The 25,822-nt window shown below is 48.0% G+C and overlaps 1 protein-coding gene across 1 annotated transcript in view; it reads right to left on the bottom strand.

Moving 5' to 3' along the window:
- The window catches only part of srgap3 (SLIT-ROBO Rho GTPase activating protein 3), a 296,153-nt gene that overhangs the window by 59,108 nt on the left and 211,223 nt on the right, over positions 1–25,822 (bottom strand). Inside the window, exons 6-8 of the mRNA XM_070895763.1 lie at positions 17,020–17,148; positions 11,458–11,679; positions 1,413–1,514 (exon numbers count right to left, since the gene is read on the bottom strand). Coding sequence (XP_070751864.1) covers positions 1,413–1,514; positions 11,458–11,679; positions 17,020–17,148 — 453 coding nt within the window. The remainder of the gene's footprint in view (positions 1–1,412; positions 1,515–11,457; positions 11,680–17,019; positions 17,149–25,822) is intronic.

Here is a 25,822-nt window from a genome sequence, read left to right as displayed (position 1 = left end):
GAACGAGTGAGCAGTCACAGGTGCATACATTACAACTATCTTCACCATTCCTCCCTGCTGTGCCTGCCCAGAGACAACCTCCCCTTCCCCTATGCCACTGCACCACAAAAGCCATTACCTCCCCTGGATTATTGGGTCACTTTTGCTCATACTGATAACCTCCAACCCCATTCCCCATGTTACGTTTATCCAACTCCTTTTTGAAGTGGCCATGAAGCCGTTGGATTGTCGTAAAAACCCAGCTCATTTATTAATGCCCTTTAGGGAAGGAAACCTGCCAACCTTATCCGGTCTGGCCTATAGGACTCCAGTCTCACGCCAGACTGTTGACTCTGAAGCCTCGGGATATCAGCCTGCTCCTCACAGGGTATCCGAGATGCTGTCCTATCTTGCACCCTCAAAGCCACTTTCATGTCTGATCTGAGGAACCTTGGAACAGCAGTGGATCCGAACATCAATTCCACTTGTTACAAATTGGCATTCTTCCCAGTGTTCAACTGAGACACACTCCATCCATTATAACACGAACTGTCAGAGTGAGGGGGTCAGTTAGTGGGAGATGGGATTGAGGGGGAACATCCCACCCCACCCAGGATAATCAGAGACCCGTCAAACCTCAGAATCACAATGACAGTCGCAGCATTTTGTCGGAATCTGTTTCAGATCCGTAACTTTGCAATGGATTTCCAATTTCCCAGTATTTCTGGAGAATGTCTCCATTTCTGCTTGTCTGCCCCACTGGTATTACTGAGATTAATCTCCCTACTCTGCACCCCTCCCACAAGAATCCGAGGCAGTAGGGGAGAAATTGGACCACGGTGCGCTCATTTTCTGGTCAGAAAACGGGGCCATAAAAGACCAATTTCACGGAGCGATGTCTCACGCCCCAAGAACCCATGAAAGGCGCCCGACCCCATATTGGGTCAGGGTGTTTTTCACGCGTTCCTAGCAGCCGCCTAAATCAGGCGTTAGGCCCCTTGAAGCCTACTGTGTTCAGCATTACTTGGTCTACCTGCAGCTTAACCTTAAAGGGATTGCTGGAGACTGGCACAAAAAAGATACCTTTTATTAAAGAGATTTGATTAATGTGCAGCCAGGAGCAGGTGTATTCCTCCCAGCTTCTTAGTGTTTCGGTAGCCCGCTGCCGGCATCCCTCCCTGAAAGGCAGCCAGCCCAGATTGAACAGTACCAGAGCAGGGAGCTGCGTTTGGCGGTTCAGCAGCTCACCCGAATCATTGAGGCCCGAGGATCAATATCGGGTGGTGCTGGGGCCAGCCTCTTCAGGCATAGGGGGCGTGAGCTCGCCATCCGAAAAACAGGCCCAAACTAATTTATCTCCCAGTGGGTCCGTCTCAAAATTCTGTCCTCCAATGATCAAACTGCCATTATTAGTTCCCGATGTCTTGGCTCACCTCTTCATTCTCGATCTTCAGGGTGGCGAGACGGGACTGCAGCTGGTGGTACCTCATGAGGAGCTCGGTCTGAACGGGCTGCTGAGCACTCACCTGACAGACCTGAAATGGTAAGACAAGAAACAGAGTCAAGAACTAGTTGAACACAGACTCCCCAAGTCGTGCAGGCTTGATTTCATTACCAATGGTCAATGCTAGGGGGCGGAGAGTTTCCTGAGCTTTCAGCTGGGGCACATCTGTTTAGAAAGAGGGGATGATTAATCAACAGTACACAGGAAGTACTAAAGCCTGTCCGCACTTTGCTCGCTGGTGAAGGTGAGTATGAAATGTTTGTGTGGAAGGACATCCCATAACTCAGCTGAATTATAGTCCTACACTCTCACGGTAACATGGCAGCAGCTGTAAGCAATGGTCAACTAGAATGTCACACAATTATGGGATGTAATCAGAGAAGCCAGCCTCGAACAGTTTGTTTAAGTGACAGCCATTTGTAAAGAGTCAATAAATGTCCGGTAAGCCATTTAATCAAAACTTAAGAGCCATCACAGCGAAGGACTATCCAGGCAATATATTTCAGGAAGAGCTGGGGGAGGATAACCACTCACAGAGATTATCTGTGGAATCAGCGTTTTACTGGGTTAAAGTTTATTCTTTATTTCACCTCTGGTGTCCATTCTGGTCAAGCCAAAAAGAAAAAAAAAGAGAGACTTCCATTTATATAGCGCATTTCACAACCTCAGGGCATCCCAAAGTGATTTACAGCCAATAAAGTAGTCAGTGTTGTAATTGTTGTAGTTGTAATTGTAGGAAACATGGCAGCCAACTTGTGCACAGCAAGGCCCTACAACCAGCAATGTGATAATGACCAGATAATCTCTTCTAGGTGTTGGTTGAGGGATAAATATTGGCCAGGACACCGGGGAGAACTCTCCTGCTCTTCTTTGAAAGACGGCCAATCTGAAAGGCAAAACCTCCAACAGTGCAGCACTCCCTCAGTACTGCACTGGAGTGCCAGCCGAGATTTTATGCCAAGTCTCTTGAGTGGGACTTGAACCCACAACCTTCTGACTCAGTTGCAAAAATAATACAACTGAGCCATGGCTGCAATCTTCCCTGCAATTTCAGAATCTCCTCCATGCAATATTTTTGCAGTGGCTTGAAGCCATTTGCGATTGGCTAAACATCTACAGCACCCATCAAGCTGCTCTGAGATTATTTGTCAAACCGCCTCAGGACAGTTGGCGTAGGAAGTGGAAAATGCACTTGGTACAGTAACTGTTGTGAGATGGAGGATGATGGAACATTGTTGAGATAGAACAGAAGAAGCTTTGCCCTCGCAAACAAACCTAGAAAACTGGGACAAGCTGAACGGCACTTTTCCCACACCACCCTACTCCACCCATCCCCCAGTGTATACTGACACTCTCTCCCCTCCCCCAGTCTATACTGACACTCCCTCCCCTCCCCCAGTCTATACTGACACTCTCTCCCCTCCCCCAGTCTATACTGACACTCCCTCCCCTCCCCCAGTCTATACTGACACTCCCTCCCCTCCCCCAGTGTATACTGACACTCTCTCCCCTCCCCCAGTGTATACTGACACTCCCTCCCCTCCCCCAGTGTATACTGACACTCTCTCCCCTCCCTCAGTGTATACTGACACTCCTCCCCTCCCCCAGTCTATGACGACACTCTCTCTCCTCCCCCAGTCTATGCCGACACTCTCTCCCCTCCCCCAGTCTATGACGACACCCTCTCCCCTCCCCCAGTCTATGCTGACACTCTCTCCCCTCCCCCAGTCTATGACGACACTCTCTCCCCTCCCCCAGTCTATGCTGACACTCTCTCCCCTCCCCCAGTCTATGCTGACACTCTCTCCCCTCCCCCAGTGTATACTGACACTCTCTCTCCTCCCCCAGTCTATGCTGACACTCGCTCCTCCCCCAGTCTGTACTGACACTCTCTCCCCTCCCCCAGTCTGTACTGACACTCTCTCCCCTCTCCCAGTCTATGCTGACACTCTCTCCCCTCCCCCAGTCTATACTGACACTCTCTCCCCTCCCCCTGTCTATGACGACACTCTCTCCCCTCCCCCAGTCTATACTGACCCTCTCTCCCCTCCCCCTGTCTATACTGACACTCTCTCCCCTCCCCCTGTATATGACGACACTCCCCCCTCCCCCTGTCTATGATGACACTCTCTCCCCTCCCCTCAGTCTATGTAGACACTCTCCCCTCCCCCCAGTCTATGTAGACATTGCCCACACCCGATCTCGACACTGTTCCCTCCACAGTCCATTCATTCCCCTGCTCTTCAACATCTTGTACATCCAAGGGCAGAGGGGACCTCAGTTTCACATCTCCTCTGAAGCACAGCACCACTGACAGTGCAGCACTCCCTCGGCACTGCACTGACGTGTCAGCTGCTCTACATCTTGCAGACTGTGCTGGCTGAAGCTCCTCTCTCTGGGAAAGGGAAGACGATGTGGAGACCTGATAGAGGTCTTGAAATCATTAAGTGATTCGACAGGGTAGATGTGGAGAGGGTTGAAGCATATTTGAGGGAGAAGCAAATAGAAGGATATGGGGACAGGTAATTAGAGTGGGAGGAGGCTTGTGTGGAGTATAAACAGCAGCATAAACCAGGTGGGCCGAACGGCCAGTTTCTGTGCTATATATTCTATGTTATATTTATCCCTCAACCAACACCACTAAAACAGATTAGCTGGTCATTATCACATTGCTATTTGAAGGTAAATGAGCCAAGGTGGGCAGAAGAAACGTTACAAGGACACCCACAAAGCCTCCCTGATAAAGTGCAACATACCCACTGACACCTGGGAGTCCCTGGCCAAAGACCGCAGTGAGTGAAGCAAGTGCACCCGGGAGGGCGCTGAGCACCTCGAGTCTCATCGCCGAGAGCATGCAGAAATCAAGCGCAGGCAGCAGAAAGAGCGTGCGGCAATCCAGTCCCACCCTCCCTTTCCCCCAACGACTATCTGTCCCACCTGTGACAGAGACTGTGGTTCTCGTATTGGTCTGTTCAGCCACCTAAGGATTCACTTTAAGATTCCGAGGGACGGCCTATGATAATGCTGTTTGAAGAATCCTTCTGTGGATATATTGGCTGCCGCATTTCCTGCATCACAACACAGTGACTACACTTCAAAAGCACTTAATTGGGATATCCTCAGGTCATTAAAAGAAATGTAAGTCTTTCTTTAAACTGATAAATTCTGACACAGAGGCACAAGAGATATGACTGTGCCAAGCCGACAGTTAAAAGGGTGAGAGAAGATGCAGGCAAGGGATATGAGGCAATGCACAGCTTGTCATGCGTCTGTTCCTTACAGCACATTCTATCTGATACAGGTGTGAGACAGTCTATAAATATTTAATATTAATAATCAAAGTACATTAAGCACATAAAACACAACCAGCATCTGCGCCTACTTCCTGCTTTCACCACGCATGGATTGTTCCAGCTGAGAATGTTTTAACAATCTGTTCTGCTACTAATTACAGAGTTAGGATCGGAGCGCAACGAAAGCAGAATCTGAAAGATGGGCTATGTTTAGGAATTTATTTTACAATTCAAAACCGACTTTCAACAACTCGCATTTATATGGCACCTTTGGCACAGCAAAACGTCCCAAGATGCTTCACAGGAGCGTTATCAAACAAACGGTGACACTGAGCCATATAAGGGGATATTAAGACAAAAGATGCAGGTTTGAAAGGTTTCAGTGCCTAATGCATCACCGAGGTGATACTTCGTCATAGAATCATAGACACTTACAGCACAGAAGGAGGCCATTTCGGCCCATCATGTCCGCGCCAGTCAACCAAGAGCTATCCAGCCTAATCCCACTTTTCAGCTCGAGGTCCGTAGCCCTGTAGATTACGGCACTTCAAGTGCACATCCATGTATTTTTTAAATGTGGTGAGGGTTTATGCCTCTACCACCCTTTCAGCCAGTGAGTTCCAGACCCCTACCACCCTCTGGGTGAAGAAATTTTCCCTCAAATTCCCTCTAAACCTCCAACCAAATACTTTTTACTTTAGCATGAGAGGAAAGGTTTATACTGGGATGTCTAGTTTGGCGATTCATTCGCAGGCTTCCTGAGATGCCGCGTGGAGAAATGAGGTGCCTCCAACTACAGATCTCAGTGGGCAGGTTGATGTGACGTGTTCCATGGTCTGGGAATCGCACTTCAGGTCGTCCCTCATCTCCCACTTGTGGAGCAGGTGGCCACATAAGAACATAAGAAATAGGAGCAGGAGTCGGCCATTTGGCCCCTCTCGCCTGCTCCGCCATTCAATAAGATCATGGCTGATCTGATCATGGACTCAGCTCCACTTCCCTGCCTGCTCCCCATAACCCTTCACTCCCTTATAGTTCAAAAATCTGTCTATTTCCGCCTTAAATGTATTCAATGACCCAGCCTCCACAGCTCTCTGGGGCAGAAAATTCCACAGATTTACGACCCTCTGAGAGAAGCAATTCCTCCTCATCTCAGTTCTAAATGGGCGACCCCTTATTCTGAGACTATGCCCCCTGGGTTCTAGATTTCCCCACGGGGGGGAAACATCCTCTCTGCATCTACCTTGTCGAGCCCTCTCAGTATCTTATATATTTCAATAAGATCACCTCTCATTCTTCTAAACTTCAATAAGTATCGGCCCAACCTGCTCAGCCTATCTTCATAAGTCAACCCCCTCATCTCAGCAATCAACCTAGCGAACCTTCTCTGAACAGCCTCCAATGCAAGTATATCCCTCCTTAAATAAGGAGACCAAAACTATACGCAGTACTCCAGGTGTGGCCACACCAATACCCTGTACAGTTGTAGCAGGACTTCTCTGCTTTTATACTCTATCCCCCTTGCAATAAAGGACAACATTCCATTTACCTTCCTGATTACTTGCTGTACATGCATACTAACTTCTTGTGTTTCATGCACAAGGACCCCCAGGTCCCTCTGTACTGCAGCACTTTGCAATTTTTCTCCATTTAAATTATAATTTGCTTTACTATTTTTTCTGCCAAAGTGGATAATCTCACATTTTCCTACATTATACTCCATCCGCCAAATATTTTCCCTTTGCAGATTTTTTGTGTCCTCCTCATAACTTGCTTTCCCACCCATTTTTGTATCATCAGCAACTTAGCTACATTATACTCTGTCCCTTCATCTTAGTCATTAATATAAATTGTAAATAGTTGAGGCCCCACACTGATCCCTGTGGCACCCCACTAGTTACCGTTTGCCAACCAGAAAATGACCCATTTATCCCGATACTCTGTTAGCCAATCCGCTATCCATACTAATATATTACACCCAATCCCGTGAGCTTTTATCTTGTGCAGTAACCTCTTATGTGGCACCTTATCAAATTCCTTCTGGAAATCCAAATACACCACATCCACTGGTTTCCCCTTATCCACTCTGCTCATTACATTCTCAAAGAACTCCAGCAAATGTGTCAAACATGATTTCCCTTTCATAAAACCGTGCTGACTCTGCTTGACCGTATTATGCTTTTCCAAATGTCTTGCTACTGCTTCCTTATTAATGGACGCTAGCATTTTCCCAATGACAGATGTTAGGCTAACTGGTCTATAGTTTCCTCCTTTCTGTCTCTCTCCTTTTTTAAATAAGGGTGTTACATTTGAGGTTTTCCAATCTGCTAGGACCTCCCCAGAATCCAGGGAATTTTAGTAGATTAAAACCAATGCATCCACTAGCTCTGCAGCCACTTCTTTTAAGACCCTAGGGTGCAAGCCATCAGGTCCAGGGGACTTGTCTACTTTTAGTCCCTTTATTTTACCAAGTACTTTTTCTTTAGCGATAGTCATTGTATTAAGTTCCTCCCTCCCTATAGCCCCTTGATTATCCATTATTGGGATGTTTTCTACAGTGAAGACCAGTTCAAAATATTTATTCAATGTCTCTACCATTTCTCTGTTCCCTATTATTAATTCCCCAGTCTCATCTTCTAAGGGACCAATCTTTACTTTAGCTACTCTCTTCCTTTTTATATACCTGTAGAAACTTTTACTATCTGTTTGTATATTTCTTGCTCATTTACTCTCATAATCTATCTTCCCCTCTCTTTATTATTTTTTTTAGTCGGCCATTCCCGTGCCCTGTGCTGATTGGGTCGAGCGTTGTCCACTGTCTCCGAGGGAGGTTTGTGCCAGGGATCTCTGCTGTTGGGTCAGTGATGAGGTGTTGGTTCTTGGTGCTGCACGTGTCCCACGATTCCGTCCCTCTGGACGGTGGGTCGATACCGGCTGCATGGATACTGTTTCCCCGGAATGGCCGGCCCCATTTTACGGGCTTTCGTGGTGGGTTTATCAAGTCTCCGTGAATGGGAAGTGCTGCGAATGGTTTTTTCCACCTCACGGAGCGCAGGGACGTCGCGTTGAATGGCAGGCAGGGGCTTGTGGGACAGCGGCGGGAGCCACTCGGTTGGAGTGAACTTGAGCGTCACTGACACCGTCGTCATGGCGCTGTTTCGCTGCATGTCCCCGATCTTTGTGTGGCTGCTGCAGGACCAGGAGACAGAGCAGTGTTCTACAGCACAGTAGACTCAGGGCCAGTGTTGCAGCACAGAGTGTTGTGGCATAATGATTCTTCAAGGGGTAATACTGAATCACCGGGACAGGGTCGTCCGAGGCTCAGTCACTGGTTTGTGTGGAGTCTGTGGCCAATGTGGCAGTAGCAGGGGTGACAATTGCCTCAGTGCCTCATCCCCAGGGTACAAAGTGAGGGGGGGAGTCAGGTCTCCAGTTCTACATTATCCAACGATCCCTGCTGGACGGTGTGGCTGTCGGGGGAGGACCGCGAGCTTGCCGGTGTTGGAAGCCTGCCGTGCCAAGACTCCCTGTCTCGGCTCATGCTTGTTGAATTGCACACACATGGGGTCTGCCTGCCTGTGTTTGCGGATGGAGATCAGCGCATGTGGCCAAACATCCCCTGCTTCACCGAGGTCAGCCAGAGGTTCCGACTCCCTCCCTTGGCTCCACCCGGCTGTGGGCGCCCTGCTGTGCTCTTCCCGGCTTTCACCCACTACTTTTCCTGCTTGTTCTGGGGGAGCAGCAATGGTTTGGAGCCATGAGCAGCAGTGAGGTGTACATGGGGATGCTAAAAAGTGGCAGTGCAAGGGGAAGGTGAATAGAGGGCCATTGGAAACTGGAGGGGGGGGCGGGGGGTGAAAAGAGAGTAGAGAGCCCGTGGGAACTGAGGTGGGGGGGTCCGAGTAAAGTACTAGTGGAAGAAAGGGTGAGGGAAGGGTGAGTCGAGGGCCAATGTGATAACTGGGGGGACGGGGGTTCGGAGGATGCGTAGATTGAAGGGGAGGACATCTTTTCAATTTCAGTGATGTGAAGAGATTGAGGTCCATTGTGTTGGCCAAACTCATTGGTTTGAAAATTCCAAGCCAATTATTGTATCTAATAAAACTGAAAGCTGCAAATAATGATTTGTTGCAACGAGGGTCAAAGATAATGATAATTATCCAGGGCAGTGCTAACAAACCACTTACAGCTGTTGGACTTAATCAGACTCACAGAAAGATCACAGGAAACGGCAAACTCCAGGATGGTTTTGTCTTTGTTCTGAGAGAAGGAAAGACTTGTATTTATACAGCACCTGCTCACGTCTCTCAGAAACATCAGCGCACGGTGAATTACTTTCAAGTTGTTATGTGGGCAAATGAGGCAGCCACTTAGCACACAGCAAGATCCCACAAAGAGCGGTTAATTACCAGTTCATGAACATTTCAAACACAATCCCGCCCCTCCCCCCGTTTTCTTTGTCCCTTTTTTGCTTTGAATTTTACTCGTTTTTCATCCTATTCTAACCTGGTTTTCTTACATTGACATTTAAAATGGTTCCCATCCCTTACATCTCCTGTATTTTGCAGGTGGAAGTGGCTTATTAAACAAAAAATGGTTCTCAGGTGGATTCCACGGCCAATGAAAAGCCCATATATTGTACACTGATATGGCCACAAATGCAACAAGTGAATCCCTGGCACAAAATTCATATTCAAAAGTAGGCAGTGCTTGGGGTCATTGGCATGTCTCAACTCCACAGTCTTGATAAATAACTTGTATTTATATAGCACCGTTAACGTAGTGAAACAGTCCCTAGGTGCTTCACAGGAGTGTTAAGACAAAAATTTGAAACCGAGCCACATAAGGAGAAATTAGGGCAGATGACCAAAAGCTTGGTCAAAGAGGTCGTTTTTAAAGAGCATCTTCAAGGAGGGAAGTGATGTAGAGAGGTGGAGAGATTTAGGGAAGGAATTCCAGAGCTTAGGGCCCAGGTATCTGAAGGCACGGCCACCAATGGTTGAGTGATTATAATCAGGGATGCGCAGGAGGGCAGAATTAGAGGAGTGCAAATATCTCAGTGGGGGGGGCTTGTGGGGCTGGAGGAGATTACAGAAATAGGGAGGGGCAAGGCCATAGAGGGATTTGAAAATAAGGATGAGAATTTTGAAATCGAGGTGTTGTTTAACCGGGAGCCAATGTAGGTCAGCGAGCACAGGGGTGATGGGTGAGCGGGACTTGGTATGAGTTAGGATACGGGCAGCCGAGCTTTGGATGACCTCAAGTTTACGTAGGGTGGAATGTGGGAGACCGGCCAGGAGTGCATTGGAATAGTCAAGTCTAGAGGTAATAAAGGCCTGGATGAGGGTTTCAGCAACGGATGAGCTGAGGCAGGGGCTGAGAGGGGCGATGTTACAGAGGTGGAAATAGGCGGTCTTCATTAGGTGGACTCAGGTAGACTCATCGGCGCCCCCTGCAGCCCAACCACAGTTGGGTGAATAAACTTTCCTGTGGCATCACAAGGGTTAAGTGCGCATTGAACTGTCCCTGCAGCAAAGCGTGACCTTAAACCAAAGCACAGTTCCGCAGCCGAGTTGCAGTCACAGTTTAAAGAATAAAGATTCATTCCGAGAAAAGTACTGTTCGAGTAGAAAGCTCGAGTCTGCTCCACCATTCAATTAGATCATGGCTGACCTCCATTTACTCGCCTTCGTTCTATATCCCGCGACACACTTACCCAGCAAAAAACCTAGCGATCTCAGTCCTGAAAGCTCCAATTGTTCTAGTCCATGCTGATCAGGAGTGGCTTATTCTGGAAGTAAAAATGCTCGGTTCTTGGTTGTAGAGATAAAGACCGAGGTACTGGGATCGAGCACTAGGGGTTGCCAATTCTGGTTGGAGATATTCCTGGAAGTGGTATTACATGACCTACCGTCTCCAATCGGCCTGCCTGGTCAAACAGCCTTCCCACCCCTCCCCCAAATCTTTTTACCTAATAAACAAAAATGTTCAAAGAAAATGGAAAAAAAAAACACACAATTCGTTTCAATGTTCCTATGATTTTTCTCCCAAGGTTCTGAAAATTAACCTGTAATTGCTGGCGAGTCCAGGGCCATCCTAGAGAGCTGGCAACCCATAGAGCACAGATTGAACATGGCAGTTGCTTTCGATAGCCTTCAGCCCTAATCTGAAGCAGCAGATAGGGAGTGACCAGCATCAGACTAGAGGAAGGATCTTTTGTCCCCCTGAGGACGATCAGAGAGAGGCACCTTCTCAAGAGCAGGAATGGAGGAGGAAAAAGCAATACAAAGGGTGCATCACTATCACATACACCACTGTGCTATCCTCCAGACGTTGGCAATAGGCTCCATCCCCCACCCTTTCAGTGACTGCAACTGCCAAATGTCATCATCATAGGTAGTCTCTGGAAATCGAGGAAGACTTGCTTCCACTCAGGTAACTGAACAGTCCAATGAGGGAATTACAGTCTCTGTCACAGGTGGGACAGACAGTGGTTGAAGGAAAGGGTGGGTAGGGAGGCTGGTTTGCTGCACGCTCCTTCCGCTGTCTGCGCTTGATTTCTGCATGTTCTTGGCGACGAGACTCGAGGTATTAAGTGGGTGAACTACAAACTAAAGATCTTTATGCTTCCTTTATGTCAACCTCACTTGAACCACTTGGACTGGACTAATAGCAACGTACCTCGTCTCCCATGTGTGGCTGGAATTCAAACTTGGTGGGTGGACAGAAGATTTGATTGTACATGTCCATGACCTTGTGCTTGTCACTCCGTGCGTCCAGGTTGTCCACAGCATTCTCGATGATATCCAGTCCCTCATGCCGAGACGTTTCCAGGTTATATTCAGCCGAGAGGAACGTCCTGAAAGTGCGAGCCAGGCTGGCATGGAATCCCAAATCTGAGCACTGTGAGGAAAGCACAGAAATGGGTGAATGAAGGAGGATTGAGGTCACTGAGGGATGGAATGGTGGGGGGAGTGACAGAGGATTCACGTCACTGAGTGTTGGAATAGTGGGGCGAGTGAAGGGGGATTCAGGTCACTGAGGGAGGGAATAGTGGGGCGAGTGACGGAGGATTCCCGTCACTGAGGGAGGGAATAGTGGGGCGAGTGACGGGGGATTCCCGTCACTGAGGGAGGGAGTAGTGGGGCGAGTGACGGAGGATTCCCGTCACTGAGGGAGGGAGTAGTGGGGCGAGTGACGGAGGATTCCTGTCACTGAGGGAGGGAGTAGTGGGGCGAGTGATGGAGGATTCCCGTCACTGAGGGAGGGAGTAGTGGGGCGAGTGACGGAGGATTCCCGTCACTGAGGGAGGGAGTAGTGGAGCGAGTGACGGAGGATTCCCGTCACTGAAGGAGGGAGTAGTGGGGCGAGTGACGGAGGATTCCCGTCACTGAGGGAGGGAGTAGTGGGGCGAGTGACGGAGGATTCCCGTCACTGAGGGAGGGAGTAGTGGGGTGAGTGAAACACAAGGCACCAGAAGAACTCCCCTGCTCTTCTTCAAAATAGTGCCTGGGGATCTTTTACCTGAGAGAGCCGACAGTGCCTTGGTTTAACACCTCATCTCAAAGAACTCGACAGTGCAGCATTCCCTCAGTATTACACTAAAGTGTCGGCTTAGATTATGTATTTAATCCATAACCCATAACCTTCTGACTCAAGAGGCAAGAGTGCTACTAGCTGAGCCAAGCTGACCAGTACAAAATAGTTGTTGGCTCCAATTTAAATCCAAAGTGGGATGTAGACAATGGCTGGCACCAACACCGATAGAATCATAGAAATTTACATCACGGATGGAGGACATTTTAGCCCACCGTGTCTGTGCCGGCCACTTTAGCAGACTCTTACGTCTGAAGCCATACTGGACCAAAATTCAGATGTTGAGCGATACATCCAAAAAAAAAGATCTCCTTGGAATCAATTTGAATGTGAAACTTGGATTGGTGTTGATCTCTGATATCACATGTTTGTACCTAACAATCAATTGGAACTCCTACCAAAAACAAACTAAGAGGAAGAATTATGTAAATCAGGACACTGACAGATTATCTCATGTATTGTGCACTGGGCTACAGTGTGGGGCTGTCCTTTGAAGCTCTCGCACAAACCCCACTGACAAAGAGAAAGGGGCCAATCTTGAGTTTGTGTGACAGTGTGAAACAGGTGGTGGAGAATCGATAGCCCGTTTTACGTCACTCCCGAGGGCTGCAATGGAGATATAAAATGGGGAGAGATGTGAAACGGGCTGACGATTTGCCATCACCTGATTTACACTCTCGTACAAAGTCCAAAGGCACCGAACCACTGGGAGAAGGGGATTGAAGGAGCTGTCAATCTCACCATGCACCGTTCTCACCACGCACCGATCTCACCGCGCACCGATCTCACCATGCACCGATCACCACGCACCGATCAAACCACGCACCGATCAAACCACGCACCGTTCTCATTGGGGGGGGGGCGGGGGGAATTTTGACTTTGGCCGATAGTGTAAATTGGGCGATATTGGATCATTCGCCCAATGGCCATCTCTCCCAATTTCTGAAAATCAGGTGGTGTATAAATGGTTGATCCGATACCGGCCCTTTTACACTAATCGCCCAAATTCAAAATGACCCCCCCATGTTTCCAAGGTCCCTGGTGAAACCTTCCTGTACTGTGCCAAACGTGCAGTCGACCAGGGCAGAACCCACACCGAAATGCCCGTGACATCATCGTGATGCTCAGCAGTAGGGCGGCCATGCCTCCTCGGGCATCAGGCAGCACCTCCTTGCACCTGCCCAAAACCTCCCGCTGTAAAAGATGCAAAGTTTCCCCCCTGGCGCTGTGATCTGTACCCCATTGTCCCTGGCATGCATCATCTGTTTTTGAAGAATAACTCACTCAATGCATTTTGAAATCGTTTGTGCATGTGGACCATGAAAGCGATTACAGATGACAAGCCTGCTCAGGTATGCGGAAAGCAGTTGTGGTCAGAGTGCACCATTCAATGCACTCTCAGTGAATGAATCCTGGCCGACTTTCTCCAAACTAATGAGCGAGTCACTTAGATCCTGCTTTTTGGGACCCGGCCAATAGATACTCTTTTTCACGAGTCTAGGAACCAGACCTGGCTGGATTCAGGCTGGAGGGGGTTGGGGGGGCAATTGGAAATGGACAGATTTTCTGGATTCAGGGATCACTTTCACAGTTACTTAAACAAAATATAAAAAGATGGCAGAACCCTCACAAGGATCAGATTTAGGTTTGTACCCTCTCTGTACTGTACAGTTCAAACCAGTGAGGTGTAAATGAAAGCTGCTTCACACAAGAAAGGCAGAAATCGTGAATAAAATAGATTATGAGGGGACGAGGGAACACAAAGAGCAAAGCTGCTTCTTTAGTAAAATTCTCGTGTTGAATAAGCACATGGTTTGGGGGGAGTTGGAACTGAGGCAAAAAGATGCTTCCTCGCTATTCATCCCCATTGTGTTCTGGCTTCACTCTACAAACGCACACTTATCCAGTGCAGTTTAGCTCCAAGTAACCTGCAGTTATTCACTGTGTAATGCTTTGTACATAAATCCAGGTTGCCGTGGTAACGGCAGCTAACATAGGTGTGTGTATTCCTGTTCAGCACATATATATTCTTGTCGGTTCCACAGCAGTGCCTGGCAGCCAGAGCGGAATAGGTCGCACAATGCTGGATTTGTGCTTCTGAGAACATCGGATGGGGGCGGGGGTGAGTGGGGGGGGGGGTTACAATTCACAGAGGATAAAAAGCGGAAAACCATCTGGGGCTTTCAGTCACAGCAAACAGACAAGGAAGTGAAGTTGTGCAGACTATTGTGAGGAGAACAGAGGCTGCAGAGAGCAGGCAGCCTATGGGCAAACTGCCAGAGAGGAACAGGGACAGGACAAAGCCTCAAGTTCAGCACTGAGTGAAGGGGAACATTGAACCTAAGCCAGCTCCATACAATGACTGGGACCAGTAACCCCGCCAACTTTTAGCCCCATGGACTCTTTGGCCCAGTTGTGAAGGATGTAATAGTCACTTCGCACGGTCTACCACACAGCACTTCGGTGAGATCAATTCAACTGTAAAACCAGCAAGAGTACAAACTTGGCCACAAAAGGGATCTGATCTCATTAGCTGATCTTATCTGCACTCAGCTGTAGCCTGGTGGTTTTGTGGGCCGTTTGGTGTCAGGGCCTGAATAATTTCAGCTTTGGAGCAGTCTGTAGGGTGTGCCACTCCACTTGGCTTTCATCAAATTCCAACAGGGCCAGAATAGTAATGGGCCGGGAGGTGGGATCATGGCTTGAGGGCTGATGATTTTATTTTTGTTGGTGCTCAAAAATAATTGGAAACCTTATGAAGAAAGGTTGAGCAGGTTGGGCCTATACTTATTGGAGTTTAGAAGAGTGAGAGGTGATCTTATTGAAACGTATAAGATTCTGATAGGGCTCGACAGGGTAGATGCAGAGAGGAGTGGGGGAATCGAGTTTCAGAATAAGGCGTCGCCCATTTAAAACGGAAATGAGGAGGAATTTCTTCTCTCAGAGGGTCGTGACAAGATCCCACAAAAGAGATTGGTGTGCAAAATCAAAGCACATGGTATTGGGGGTAATGTACTGACGTGGATAGAGAATTGGTTGGCAGACAGAAAACAGAGAGTCGGGATAAACGGGTCCTTTTCGGAATGGGAGGCAGTGACTAGTGGAGTGCCGCAGGGCTTAGTGCTGGGAGCCCAGCTATTTACAATATACATTAATGATTTGGATGCAGGAATTGAGTGTAATATCTCCACGTTTGCAGACGACACTAAACTGGGTGGCGGTGTGAGCTGTGAGGAGGATGCTAAGAGGCTGCAGGGTAATTTGGATAGGTTAGGTGAGTGGGCAAATGCATGGCAGATGCAGCATAATGTGGATAAATGTGAGGCTATCCATTTTAGTGGCAATAACACGAAGGCAGAATATTATCTGAATGGTGGCAGATTAGAAAAAGGGTAGGTGCAATGAGACCTGGGTGTCATGGTTCATCAGTCATTGAAAGTTGACATACAGGTACAGCAGGCAGTGAAGAAGGCAAATGGTATATTGGCCTTCATAGCTAGGGGATTTGAGTATAGGAGCAGGGAAGTCTTGCTGCAGTTGTACAGGGCCTTGGTGAGGCCTCACCTGGAATATTGTGTTCAGTTTTGGTCTCCTAATCTGAGGAAGGACGTTCTTGCTATTGAGGGAGTGCAGCAAAGGTTCACCAGACTGATTCCAGGGATGGCTGGACTGACATATGAGGAGAGACTGGATCAACTGGGCCTTTATACACTGGAATTTGGAAAGATGAGAGGGGATCTCATAGAAACGTATAAGGCAAATGGCCGATTCCTTCTTTTATGTTATGAACTAATGAATGTCCCCACATGAGACACAGAAGTGAACGGACATCTACTGACACACAACAGACTTTTAATGACCAGTTTACAATTGCCCCACTCGAAGACCAGACCAGCGTGGCAACTTTGCTGCAGCTCATCGGTCCATCCTCACGTACTGCCACAAAGGCAAAGCTTCCCCTTTCTTCCCTTCCTTGCCTTGCACAGCTCCCCAGAGGATGGGGAGCATTATCAGGCTCCACTAGTTGGCTTCTCCCTGTTCCCTGCTTCTTCTGGATGGGCCTAGCCCATGTGGTGGCTGGTGTGCAACGACCACCAGATGTTAAAAAAATCCACGCACAGGCATCTTCCACCCTTCAGGATGTAGTTCGGGACCCGGAATATTAGGTCCTTCATTGAAACACCTGTAACTCATCCCTTTTTGGCGTGGAAGCAAGTCATCCTCAATATGAGGGACTGCCTATGATGATGATGAGTGGTACTAAACCATAAGCCCAGAGTGTGAGAGTTCCAGTCTCACTGTGATAAGTAGTTACACTCAAAGGGGGTCATTTTAACTTTCGGCAAAAGTGTAAAACACAGGCTCAGAGGCAACATTGCAAGCACTGAGCCACAGCTGACACTGAAAGCCTTCTCAAAACCAATTTTCTCAGCCAAGATTTCCATCACCTCTCTGAACTCTCCCACCTTAGCTCAGTGACCTTTCATTATCCCTTTTATTCCTCCCCCTCCCCCGCTCCCCCCCCCCCCCCCCCCAACACACACACACACAAGGTCTTGTGTCCCTGACCTGGCAGGACTTGATGCAGACACCGGGTGCCTCACCTTAACAAGCACAAAATTCAGCAGAAAAGTAAAGAATACTGACGTCGATCAGGTCGGAGACATCGTGGATGTAGTATTTGGCCACTGCGGCATTAGTTGCTGCGAGGTTGAGCAGGTAGTCGTTCCTTGCTTTGGTGCACTTCAGTTTGTTCTCAGAATACTTGGCTTGTCGCTGAGAAAGAAACCAGAAGAGGGAAACACATTATACGAATATTTACTGAATTGTTCATATACAGGAATGTCAGATAGACTTGTACTCAATTCAAGAACAGATTAATCCATCCCACCTGAATTCCAATGGACCAAACATCTTCCTATTCACTCTCATTATACAGAATTCCAATGGAGCAAACCCCTTACTGTTAATTAGATTACTGACAAAAACACAGACAAGACCTTGTGGTGCATTGGGTTAAAGAGTGTCCTTTCACTCTGGGCTGTGAGTTTGAATCCCACCCAGGGTGACAGGGTTAATACTGGGCTAGCTGTGAGTGGAAAAACAGAGGGAACTGCTTGTTGTCTATTAAAAAGGATGGCTAGTGTGAGAAATAGAAGTATGATACTGGGGAGTACCAAGTACAGTTCTTGGGGTGTGGTTGTGGCATTGGAGCAGGAAAGATGGAGCTTTAATCTGTATCTAACCCTGTGTTGTACCTGCCCTGGGAGTGTTTGATGGGACAGTGTAGGGGGAGCTTTAATCTGTATCTAACCCGTGCTGTACCTGCCCCGGGAGTGTTTAATGGGACAGTATAGAGGGAGCTTTAATCTGTATCTAACCCGTGCTGTACCTGCCCCGGGAGTGTTTAATGGGACAGTATAGAGGGAGCTTTACTCTGTATCTAACCCCGTGCTGTACCTGCCCCGGGAGTGTTTAATGGGACAGTATAGAGGGAGCTTTACTCTGTATCTAACCATGCACTGTATCTAATGGGATAACACTTCTCAGGAATACTGACTCCTATTGGTTAACTGACTTATCTAGTCCCGCGTTCTTCCCCATATGCCTTTTAGTTGAATTAAGAGCCCTTCATGTGAAAATATGTAAAAATTTTTCTGAAAGTCAAAATAAGCTCTATTGTAGGGAGTTCCACTGGCTATTTTATTTATTGCATTCTCAAAGTCAAGACGATTTGTCAGGCAAGATGTTCTGCTAAATCTCTGCGGGCTGCTTCTGATCAAATTAATGCTGAACACATACTCCTCCGGTTTACCACTTAAAACAGATTCATTTGGTGTTAATGTTAACCTAAAGAGTTTGGAGTTGCCTGATTCTGGTTTATCTCCCTTTGTAAGCATCAGTGCTGTGTTCACTTACCTTTAATCTCTAAAAATTCCTTCATCATAATGGACCGAAGCCTGCAAATTTCCTGACAGTCTTCTTCAGAATCCTAAATTATATCCCATCTAACCCACACCCATCAGGAAGCGGGTTGAGATTTGCGCAAACTGATTTGAGGTTGTACCTGTATTTGAACTTAGGTCCCAACGACGCAAGGCCAAGTGTTAACCAACTGAGTCACCCATTCCTCCACCTTTATATATATATATATTTTTTTTTTTTAAATCGACATACCAAACACATGAAACAATCATCCAGCTGCCAAATTTTATCCAGCAACAGCAGGAGCCAGATGAATGTATTCAGCTTTGTGCAGGATCCCCGCAGGAGTCTTGTTGAGCCTGAATGGCTGAACCAATGGGCTGTGGTACATTACCAAACTGGCTAATTCCAACTCCGGTTTATAGAGATCCTAATTCAGGCAGAACATCTCCTGGCAAAGGAATGCTGTGCTTAACAAGATTGAATTGGATCTGTATCTCCTTCATGGCAGAGCAAGGATATGACTCGACTCTGGGCCGAGGGGGGAAATGGCCATCTGGGAGTTGTCACTAGGCCTGTATGAAAAGAAAGATTTGCATTTATACAGCACATCGTCTCGAAAGGCCGACACATGCAATGAATATTCATTATTATGTAACCAAATTCAGCACCATTTTGGAGCACAGCAAGACCTTGCGAACAGGTAATATTTTTTTGTTGTTGATGGTATTGGTTAAGGAAGGACTGGTAGCCAATTCATCAAGAAAACTCCTTACTCTTGTCTGAATTGTGGTCTTTAAAGTTCCACCTGAACCACTGGAACAGGCAGATGGGGCCTCGGTTTGACATCTCATCCAACAGGCGGCACCCTCTGGCAGGGCAGCACTCCATCAGTACTGCATTGGAGAGTCAGCCAACCTCAAAGGCCGATAACAGCAGCCGTGAAATTCTTTGGCTCATTGGACGACATGGCAGGTGCTGCAGTGCACAGAATAATACAGCAGTGTCGATTTGAATCTCGGGTGGGGGGGGGCGGGGAATGGTGCGAGTGGGGGCTTACAATGGAAGGAGTGAAGGAGGAGATCGCACCCTGTCCCTGCCCCCTGTCATTTTCACTTGGCTAAATTCAGGCATGGGAAGGCCACCCGCCCCAATGGAATGGGGGCCTAATTTCAATGGACATGCATGCCATTTTTGCCACAGGCCTGACTAAAGTCTGCGCCATCTCCTACCGGCAAAAGCTGGCGGTAGCCAAGACCTGAGCACCAGAGGGCCAGGTAAGTGACTTTAATTTCTAAAGGTTCCTTGTGAGTCAGGAGGAGTAGGAGTGCTTCTCCTGGCCCCACAAGGATTCCTTGGGCCTCCTCAGACTCCGTATGTTTGCATTTTTTGTGTATGTGAAGGATATAATTTGGACAGCTCATGAACATCAAAGTTGTGAGTGAGTTAAGGTCACACCCCATGACTGGGTTATACAGAGGAACAGAGGACCAGGAGTAGGCCATTCAGACCCTCGAGCCTGCTCTGCCGTTCAGTTAGATCACGGCCGATCGGGACCTCAGCCCCATTACCCATCTTGGGTAGTACACCAGATGCCTAGACTAATAATCCAGAGAACAGGAGTTCAAATCCCACCATGGGAGTTTGAGAATTTGAATGCCATTTTAAAAATCTGGTAATAAAAAGAAGTGGTGTATAGAAGAACTCCACGAGGCTGAGTACTGTGAGCTAAACTTAGTGTGACCTTAATATTCTTTATTACAAGAGTGCCTAAACAACATGGCAGTCAACCTTTTATACTGGCCCTGCACATGTGTGCAGGTGACCATTAGGACTCCAACAGTCACGCCCTCTGGTGGCAAGTATTACATAGTTACATACATAACATCACTCCCCCCCCCCCCCCCCACAAAAGTCTTCGGTACAAGTTATTTACAAGATGAAGCGATCCGAATCCCTTCGCTCCCTGGTTGATCGTCTCAGTTCAAACCCTGGCGTGTGTGAGTTGGTCGGACCATTGTTGCACTGCACCGTGGCTGGTCTGACCGGACTGTCAGGAACGGTGGGTTCATCCTTGTGATTGACAGCGAGGTCGATTGTTGGTTGGATGCGTGTTGGTGGATCGACGATGGTGATGTCCTCTTCAAGTCGTTCCTGGTTGTCAGTAAATCGCAATTTGGTCTGATCTAAATGCTTTCTGCATTTAACAGTTTGATTATAAACATCCGATTCCTTTCCTTGGCCAAAACAGTGCCAGCAACCCACTTGGGACCATGGCCGTAATTCAGGACAAACACAGGGTCGTTCACATCAATGTCGCGTGAAACAGCCGCGCGATTGTAGTACATGTTCTGCCGGTGTCGCCGGGTTTCCACGTGATCATTAAGATCCGGGTGGACTAGGGAGAGCCTGGTTTTGAGAGCTCTCGTCAGTAACAATTCTGCCGGGGGAACCCTGGTGAGCGAGTGGGGTCGCGTCCGGTAACTGAGCAGAATGCGAGACAGGCGGGTCTGCAGGGAACTGTCCGTCACGCGTTTCATGCTCTGCTTGATCGTTTGGACTGCCCGCTCTGCTTGACCGTTAGATGTGGGCTTAAAAAAAGGCAGAGAAACGTTTATACGCCCACCCAGGCGTTGGAGTCTGTCCAGTTTGATCTTGACTTTCTCCCTCATCATGTATGGAACCGCTCGAGCCTTGTGATGGACAGGCCGTGCATCGGGGCCTAGATGGATCTGTGCCTTGGTGCCTGTGAAGTTGCCGATGCTTGGTTTGAATAGCGAGGAAACTTGATCAGCACTTGAGCACACGAGGAGACATCCACTGAAGATAATGCTTTGATGTCGTTCCAATTCCATCTAATCTTTTTTAGCCAGCTTCTGCCGAACAGTGTGAGGCCATTGTCTGGAACAATCCACATGATAGGTCATGCACAGCTCCATCATATGATGCCTTCGTATGCTGCACTTCCAATGACTGGTATGAGCTCTTTGGTGTAGGTACGTAGCTTTGCATTAATCGGGCTCAGTTTGGGCCTTTGTGCTTTATTGCCCCACAGTTTCTCGAAAGCCTTCTGGCTCATTATTGACTGACTCGCACCTGTGTCCAACTCCATGGACACTGGAACTCCATTTAATTTGATTTTCAGCATTATCGGAGGGCTCTTGGTGGTGAAGGTATGTACCTCATACACTTCTTCCTCGGGTTGAGTTGCCTGTGCTGCGTGATCCGCGCTGGGGCGATCATCCTCTGCCACATGGTATGTTGCAGCTCGTTTGCACATTCGCCCCATTGTTGCACAGCCTTTGCACACGTAGTGCTTGAATTGATATTGATGGGCCCGATGATTACCCCCGCAACGCCAACACGGAGCTAATGGATTCACATTCACCCCCGGTGAGCTTCGATGTTGAGAAGCTATCTGTTTGGTGTTATCGTCCGTGGCCATGCATGCCTGGGCGATCGCGATGGCCCTGCTCAGGTCTAACATTTCGGCAGCCAGCAGCTTTCGAAGAATGACCTCGTGGCTGATGCCCAGCACGAAAATATCCCGCAGCATTTGCCCCAACGTAGCTTCAAAATCGCAAGGTCCCGTGAGGTGTCTCAGGTCGGTGACATAATCTGCCACGTGCTGGCTCCTGGAACGATGCTGCGTGTAACAACAATGTCTGGCCCTGAGGATACTCTCCTTCAGCTTGAGGTGGTCCCGAGCCAGCGTGCACAACTCTTGTATATTCCTTCTCCGTTGGTTTTGTCGGTGTGAGCAGATTCTTGATGAGGCCGTATATTTTAGACCCACAGACGGTGAGGAGAACCGCCCTGTGCTTGGCCGCGTTAGTGTCTCCTTCCAGCTCGTTGGCCATGAAGTACTGGTCGAGACGCTCGGCGAAGGCTTCCCAATTGTCAACCTCTACGAATCGCTCTAATATTCCAATGGCAGCCATGCTTGCGTGAAGGTTCGTATGTAATGTATAATATTACTTATACATTACATATATATTATATATATATATATATATATATAGATCTGGATAACAGTAGAATATGATCCATTTTTACATTATTTTTAAATATGTTACTTGTCGCCAGTTGTTGTGTATAGAAGAACTCCACGAGGCCGAGTACTGTGAGCTAAACTTAGTGTGACATTAGTCTTTATTACAATCCAGAATGTCTAAACAACATGGCAGCCAACCGTTTATATTGGCCCTGCACATGTGTGCAGGTGACCATTAGGACTCCAACAGTCGCGCCCTCTGCTGGCAAATGTTACATGGTTATATACATAACAGATACAAGTAAAAACCCAACTGGTTCACTCATCTCCTTTAGGGAATGAAATCGGTCATCCTTACCCGGTCTGGGCTATATGTAACTCGACGTCTCACACCAACACGATTGACTCTTAACTGTCCTCTGAAGTGGCCAAGAAAGCCACTCAGTTGCTTCAAATCTAGCCTCCTAAGCAGGTTGATCCTAACAACATTATAAATGTTATTTTAACCTAGTGTGACACCATTTTAGCCACATGCACTAACCTTATTAGAAAATACTGTATCATTTTGACTTTGGGTAATCGTTTAAAGGGGCGATAATGAGGCAGCCACCTGTTACTCATCTCTCCCAATTTACGCTTCTATTGAACTAAATGATCCCCACTCACAATACAGGTAAATGTACCTCGTGTGTATATTTACTTTAGGGTGCCACCTGTGGCTCAGTGGGTAGCACACTCACCTCTGTGTCAGAAGGTCGTGGGTTCAAGTCCCACTCCAGGGACTTGAGCACATAAATCTAGGCTGACACTCCCAGTACAGTGCTGAGCGGAGTGCTGCACTGTCAGAGGTGCCGTCTTTCAGATGAGACATTAAACGGAGGTCCTGTCTGCTCTCTCAGTGGATGTAAAAGATCCCATGGCACTATTTCGAAGAAGAGCAGGGGAGTTATCCCTGGTGTCCTGGCCAATATTTATCCCTCAACCAACATAACACAACAGATTATCTGGTCATTATCACATTGCTGTGCCTAAATTGGTTGCTGTGTTTCCCACATTACAACAGTGACACTCCAAAAGTACTTTGTTGGCTGTGAAGTGCTTTAAGATGTCTGACGGTCATGAAAGGCGCTATATAAATGCAAGTCTTTCTTCTAAACATCTACCACCATTCAGTGACCAAGGAAGTAAAGCGCTCACAAAGATGAAAATACACTTGGACATTCTGCTTTCTGTCTGACTATTTTACCCCAAAACTCACAAAAACGGTTAAAGTCCACATCCTGCGAATGAGAATTGAGCGCACATGACCAATGACAGTGTCTGTTACTCATTCTTTATTTACTAATCAGAAATGCAATTAGTTGGTTTTCCGATAGGCCACATGTGGCTAGTGGCTAATGGCTAATATATTCGACAACACTGCTTTAAACAGACATTTCGCCTGTCAGCAGAACTGTGAGTAGAGGAAATGTGCCTTAAACGTAATCTCAAAATAGCAACCACTATTGCTGTGCGCTGCTGCCAATTCCCACACCAGCTATGTGCGCGAGGCGGGCAAGTTATTGACTGTCCAGACCAAACGTTTGGGCTGCTTTGTGTTTTAGATGAACCGAGAATTGGGTTGAGATTATCCCAGAGCCACATCAGACATAGGAGCCATTTTGTTGCATCGGTCTCAGCTCAATTTGAACCCAGGTCCCCGATTGAAAAGACAGTGTACTAATTGACTGCATAATCCTCCCAGGCTTCATTCATCACGGTGACTGTAAATCAGCATCTGCCAGGAGTCAGGGACACAGTTGTGCTCCATCATCTGACACTCTCAACTGGCCCACATTCGCAGACAGAACACGCCCGTTTCCATGGAAACCCGTACACTTGAATGGCCAGCTACGAAGATGCAGAACCCACAACAATACAAAGACCTTATAAAAACCATTCACTCCGAGCCACCCACCCACCCAACCCTTGCCCTCAATTTTGTTTCTCCTCTTCGGCAGAAGTCACAGGGTCGGGGGTGGGGGGGCCGTGGGCTCAAGGGTCAACCCAGAACTTGACATGATGCAGGCTGACACTGCGACCCTCGCAGTGAGACAGTGCTGCATTGTTCAGGAGAGGCCCCTGTCTGCCCGTTCAGGTGGACACTAAACAACCCGGCGGCACTATTCAAAGACGGGTAAGGTGGGGGGGGCGGGGGGCGGGGGAAGGGAGTTCTCCCGGTGTCCCTCAACCAACACCGCCAAAAGCCAATTAACTGGTCATCCATCGCAATGCAGTTTATGGGATGTCAATGATATATAATGGCTGCCACATTTGCCTGAATAAAAACAATAACTGTGTCTCAACCAGAAGCTGATGGAAGTACTTTGAGTGCTTTCAGCGTGAAGGAAATTGAATAAATGCAAGAACCCTGTATTTATTACACTACACGCGATGCCTAACTTTATGTACATTTTTCTTGCCACGTCAGCTGTGGCTCAGTAGCCTGAGTCAGAAGGTCGTGGGTTCAAGTGCCACTACAGAGAATTGAGCATATGACCCAGCATAACCCTCCCAGTGCAGTACTGAGGGAGTGCGGCACTGCCGGAGGTGCCGTCTTTCGGATGAGATGTTAAACCGATGTCTGCCCTCTCGGGTGGACGTAAAAGATCCCATGGCATGATTTGAAAGAAGAGCTGGAGAGTTCTCCTCCGGTGTCCTGTCCAATATTTATCCCTCAACCCTCATCACTAAAGCAGATTCTCTGGTCATGATAACATTGTTGTTTGTGGGAGCTTGCTGTGCGCAAATTGGCTGCCGTGTTTCCCGTATTACAACAGTGACTACACTTCAAAAAGTACCTCATTGGTTGTAAAGCGTTTTGGGGCGTCCTGGTTGTGAAAGGCGCTATATAAATGCAAGTTTGTTCTTTCCTCCTTCTGCCGCTGAAGACACTGACTGTTGCTGGGGTGCAGTTATATGGGTGCAGATTCCCTTTCATACACCGCTCAAGCTGCCACTGACGCACGCATTTGTTCATGGACTATTCTAACACAGGAGGCATTGCAGCGGAATCCGGCATCCCCTGCGCATTTGGACATGGGCGGGGGAGGGGGAGGGGCGGCAGTACTGAGGGAGCGCTGCACTGTGGGCGGTGTCGTCTTCCGGATGAGATGTGGACCCATGGACCCATCTGCCCTCTCAGGTGGACGTAAAAGATCCCATGGCATTATTTCGAAGAAAAGCAGGGGGGGAGTTCTCCCCTGGTATCCTGGCCAATAATTATCCCTCAATCAATATCACTAAAACAGATTATCTGGTCATTATCACATTGCTGTCTGTGGGAGCTTGCTGTGCACACATTGGCTGCTGTGTTTCCTACATTACAATAGTGACCACACTCCAAAAGTACTTTATTGGCTGCAAAGCGCTGGGATCATGAATGACTCAAGAGCCTGGTTACTGTAAACTCACTCAGGTGCAACCTGATCCATCTTTATTCCAGCCCAGGAGTGCCAGCGTGACCAAGCACACATGCCACATGCGTACAGC

Source organism: Pristiophorus japonicus, chromosome 12 (assembly GCF_044704955.1).
Source record: "Pristiophorus japonicus isolate sPriJap1 chromosome 12, sPriJap1.hap1, whole genome shotgun sequence".
Classification (NCBI taxonomy): domain Eukaryota; kingdom Metazoa; phylum Chordata; class Chondrichthyes; family Pristiophoridae; genus Pristiophorus; species Pristiophorus japonicus.
Note: the sequence above shows the minus strand (reverse complement) of the source record. Positions and strands in the feature narration are given on the sequence as shown.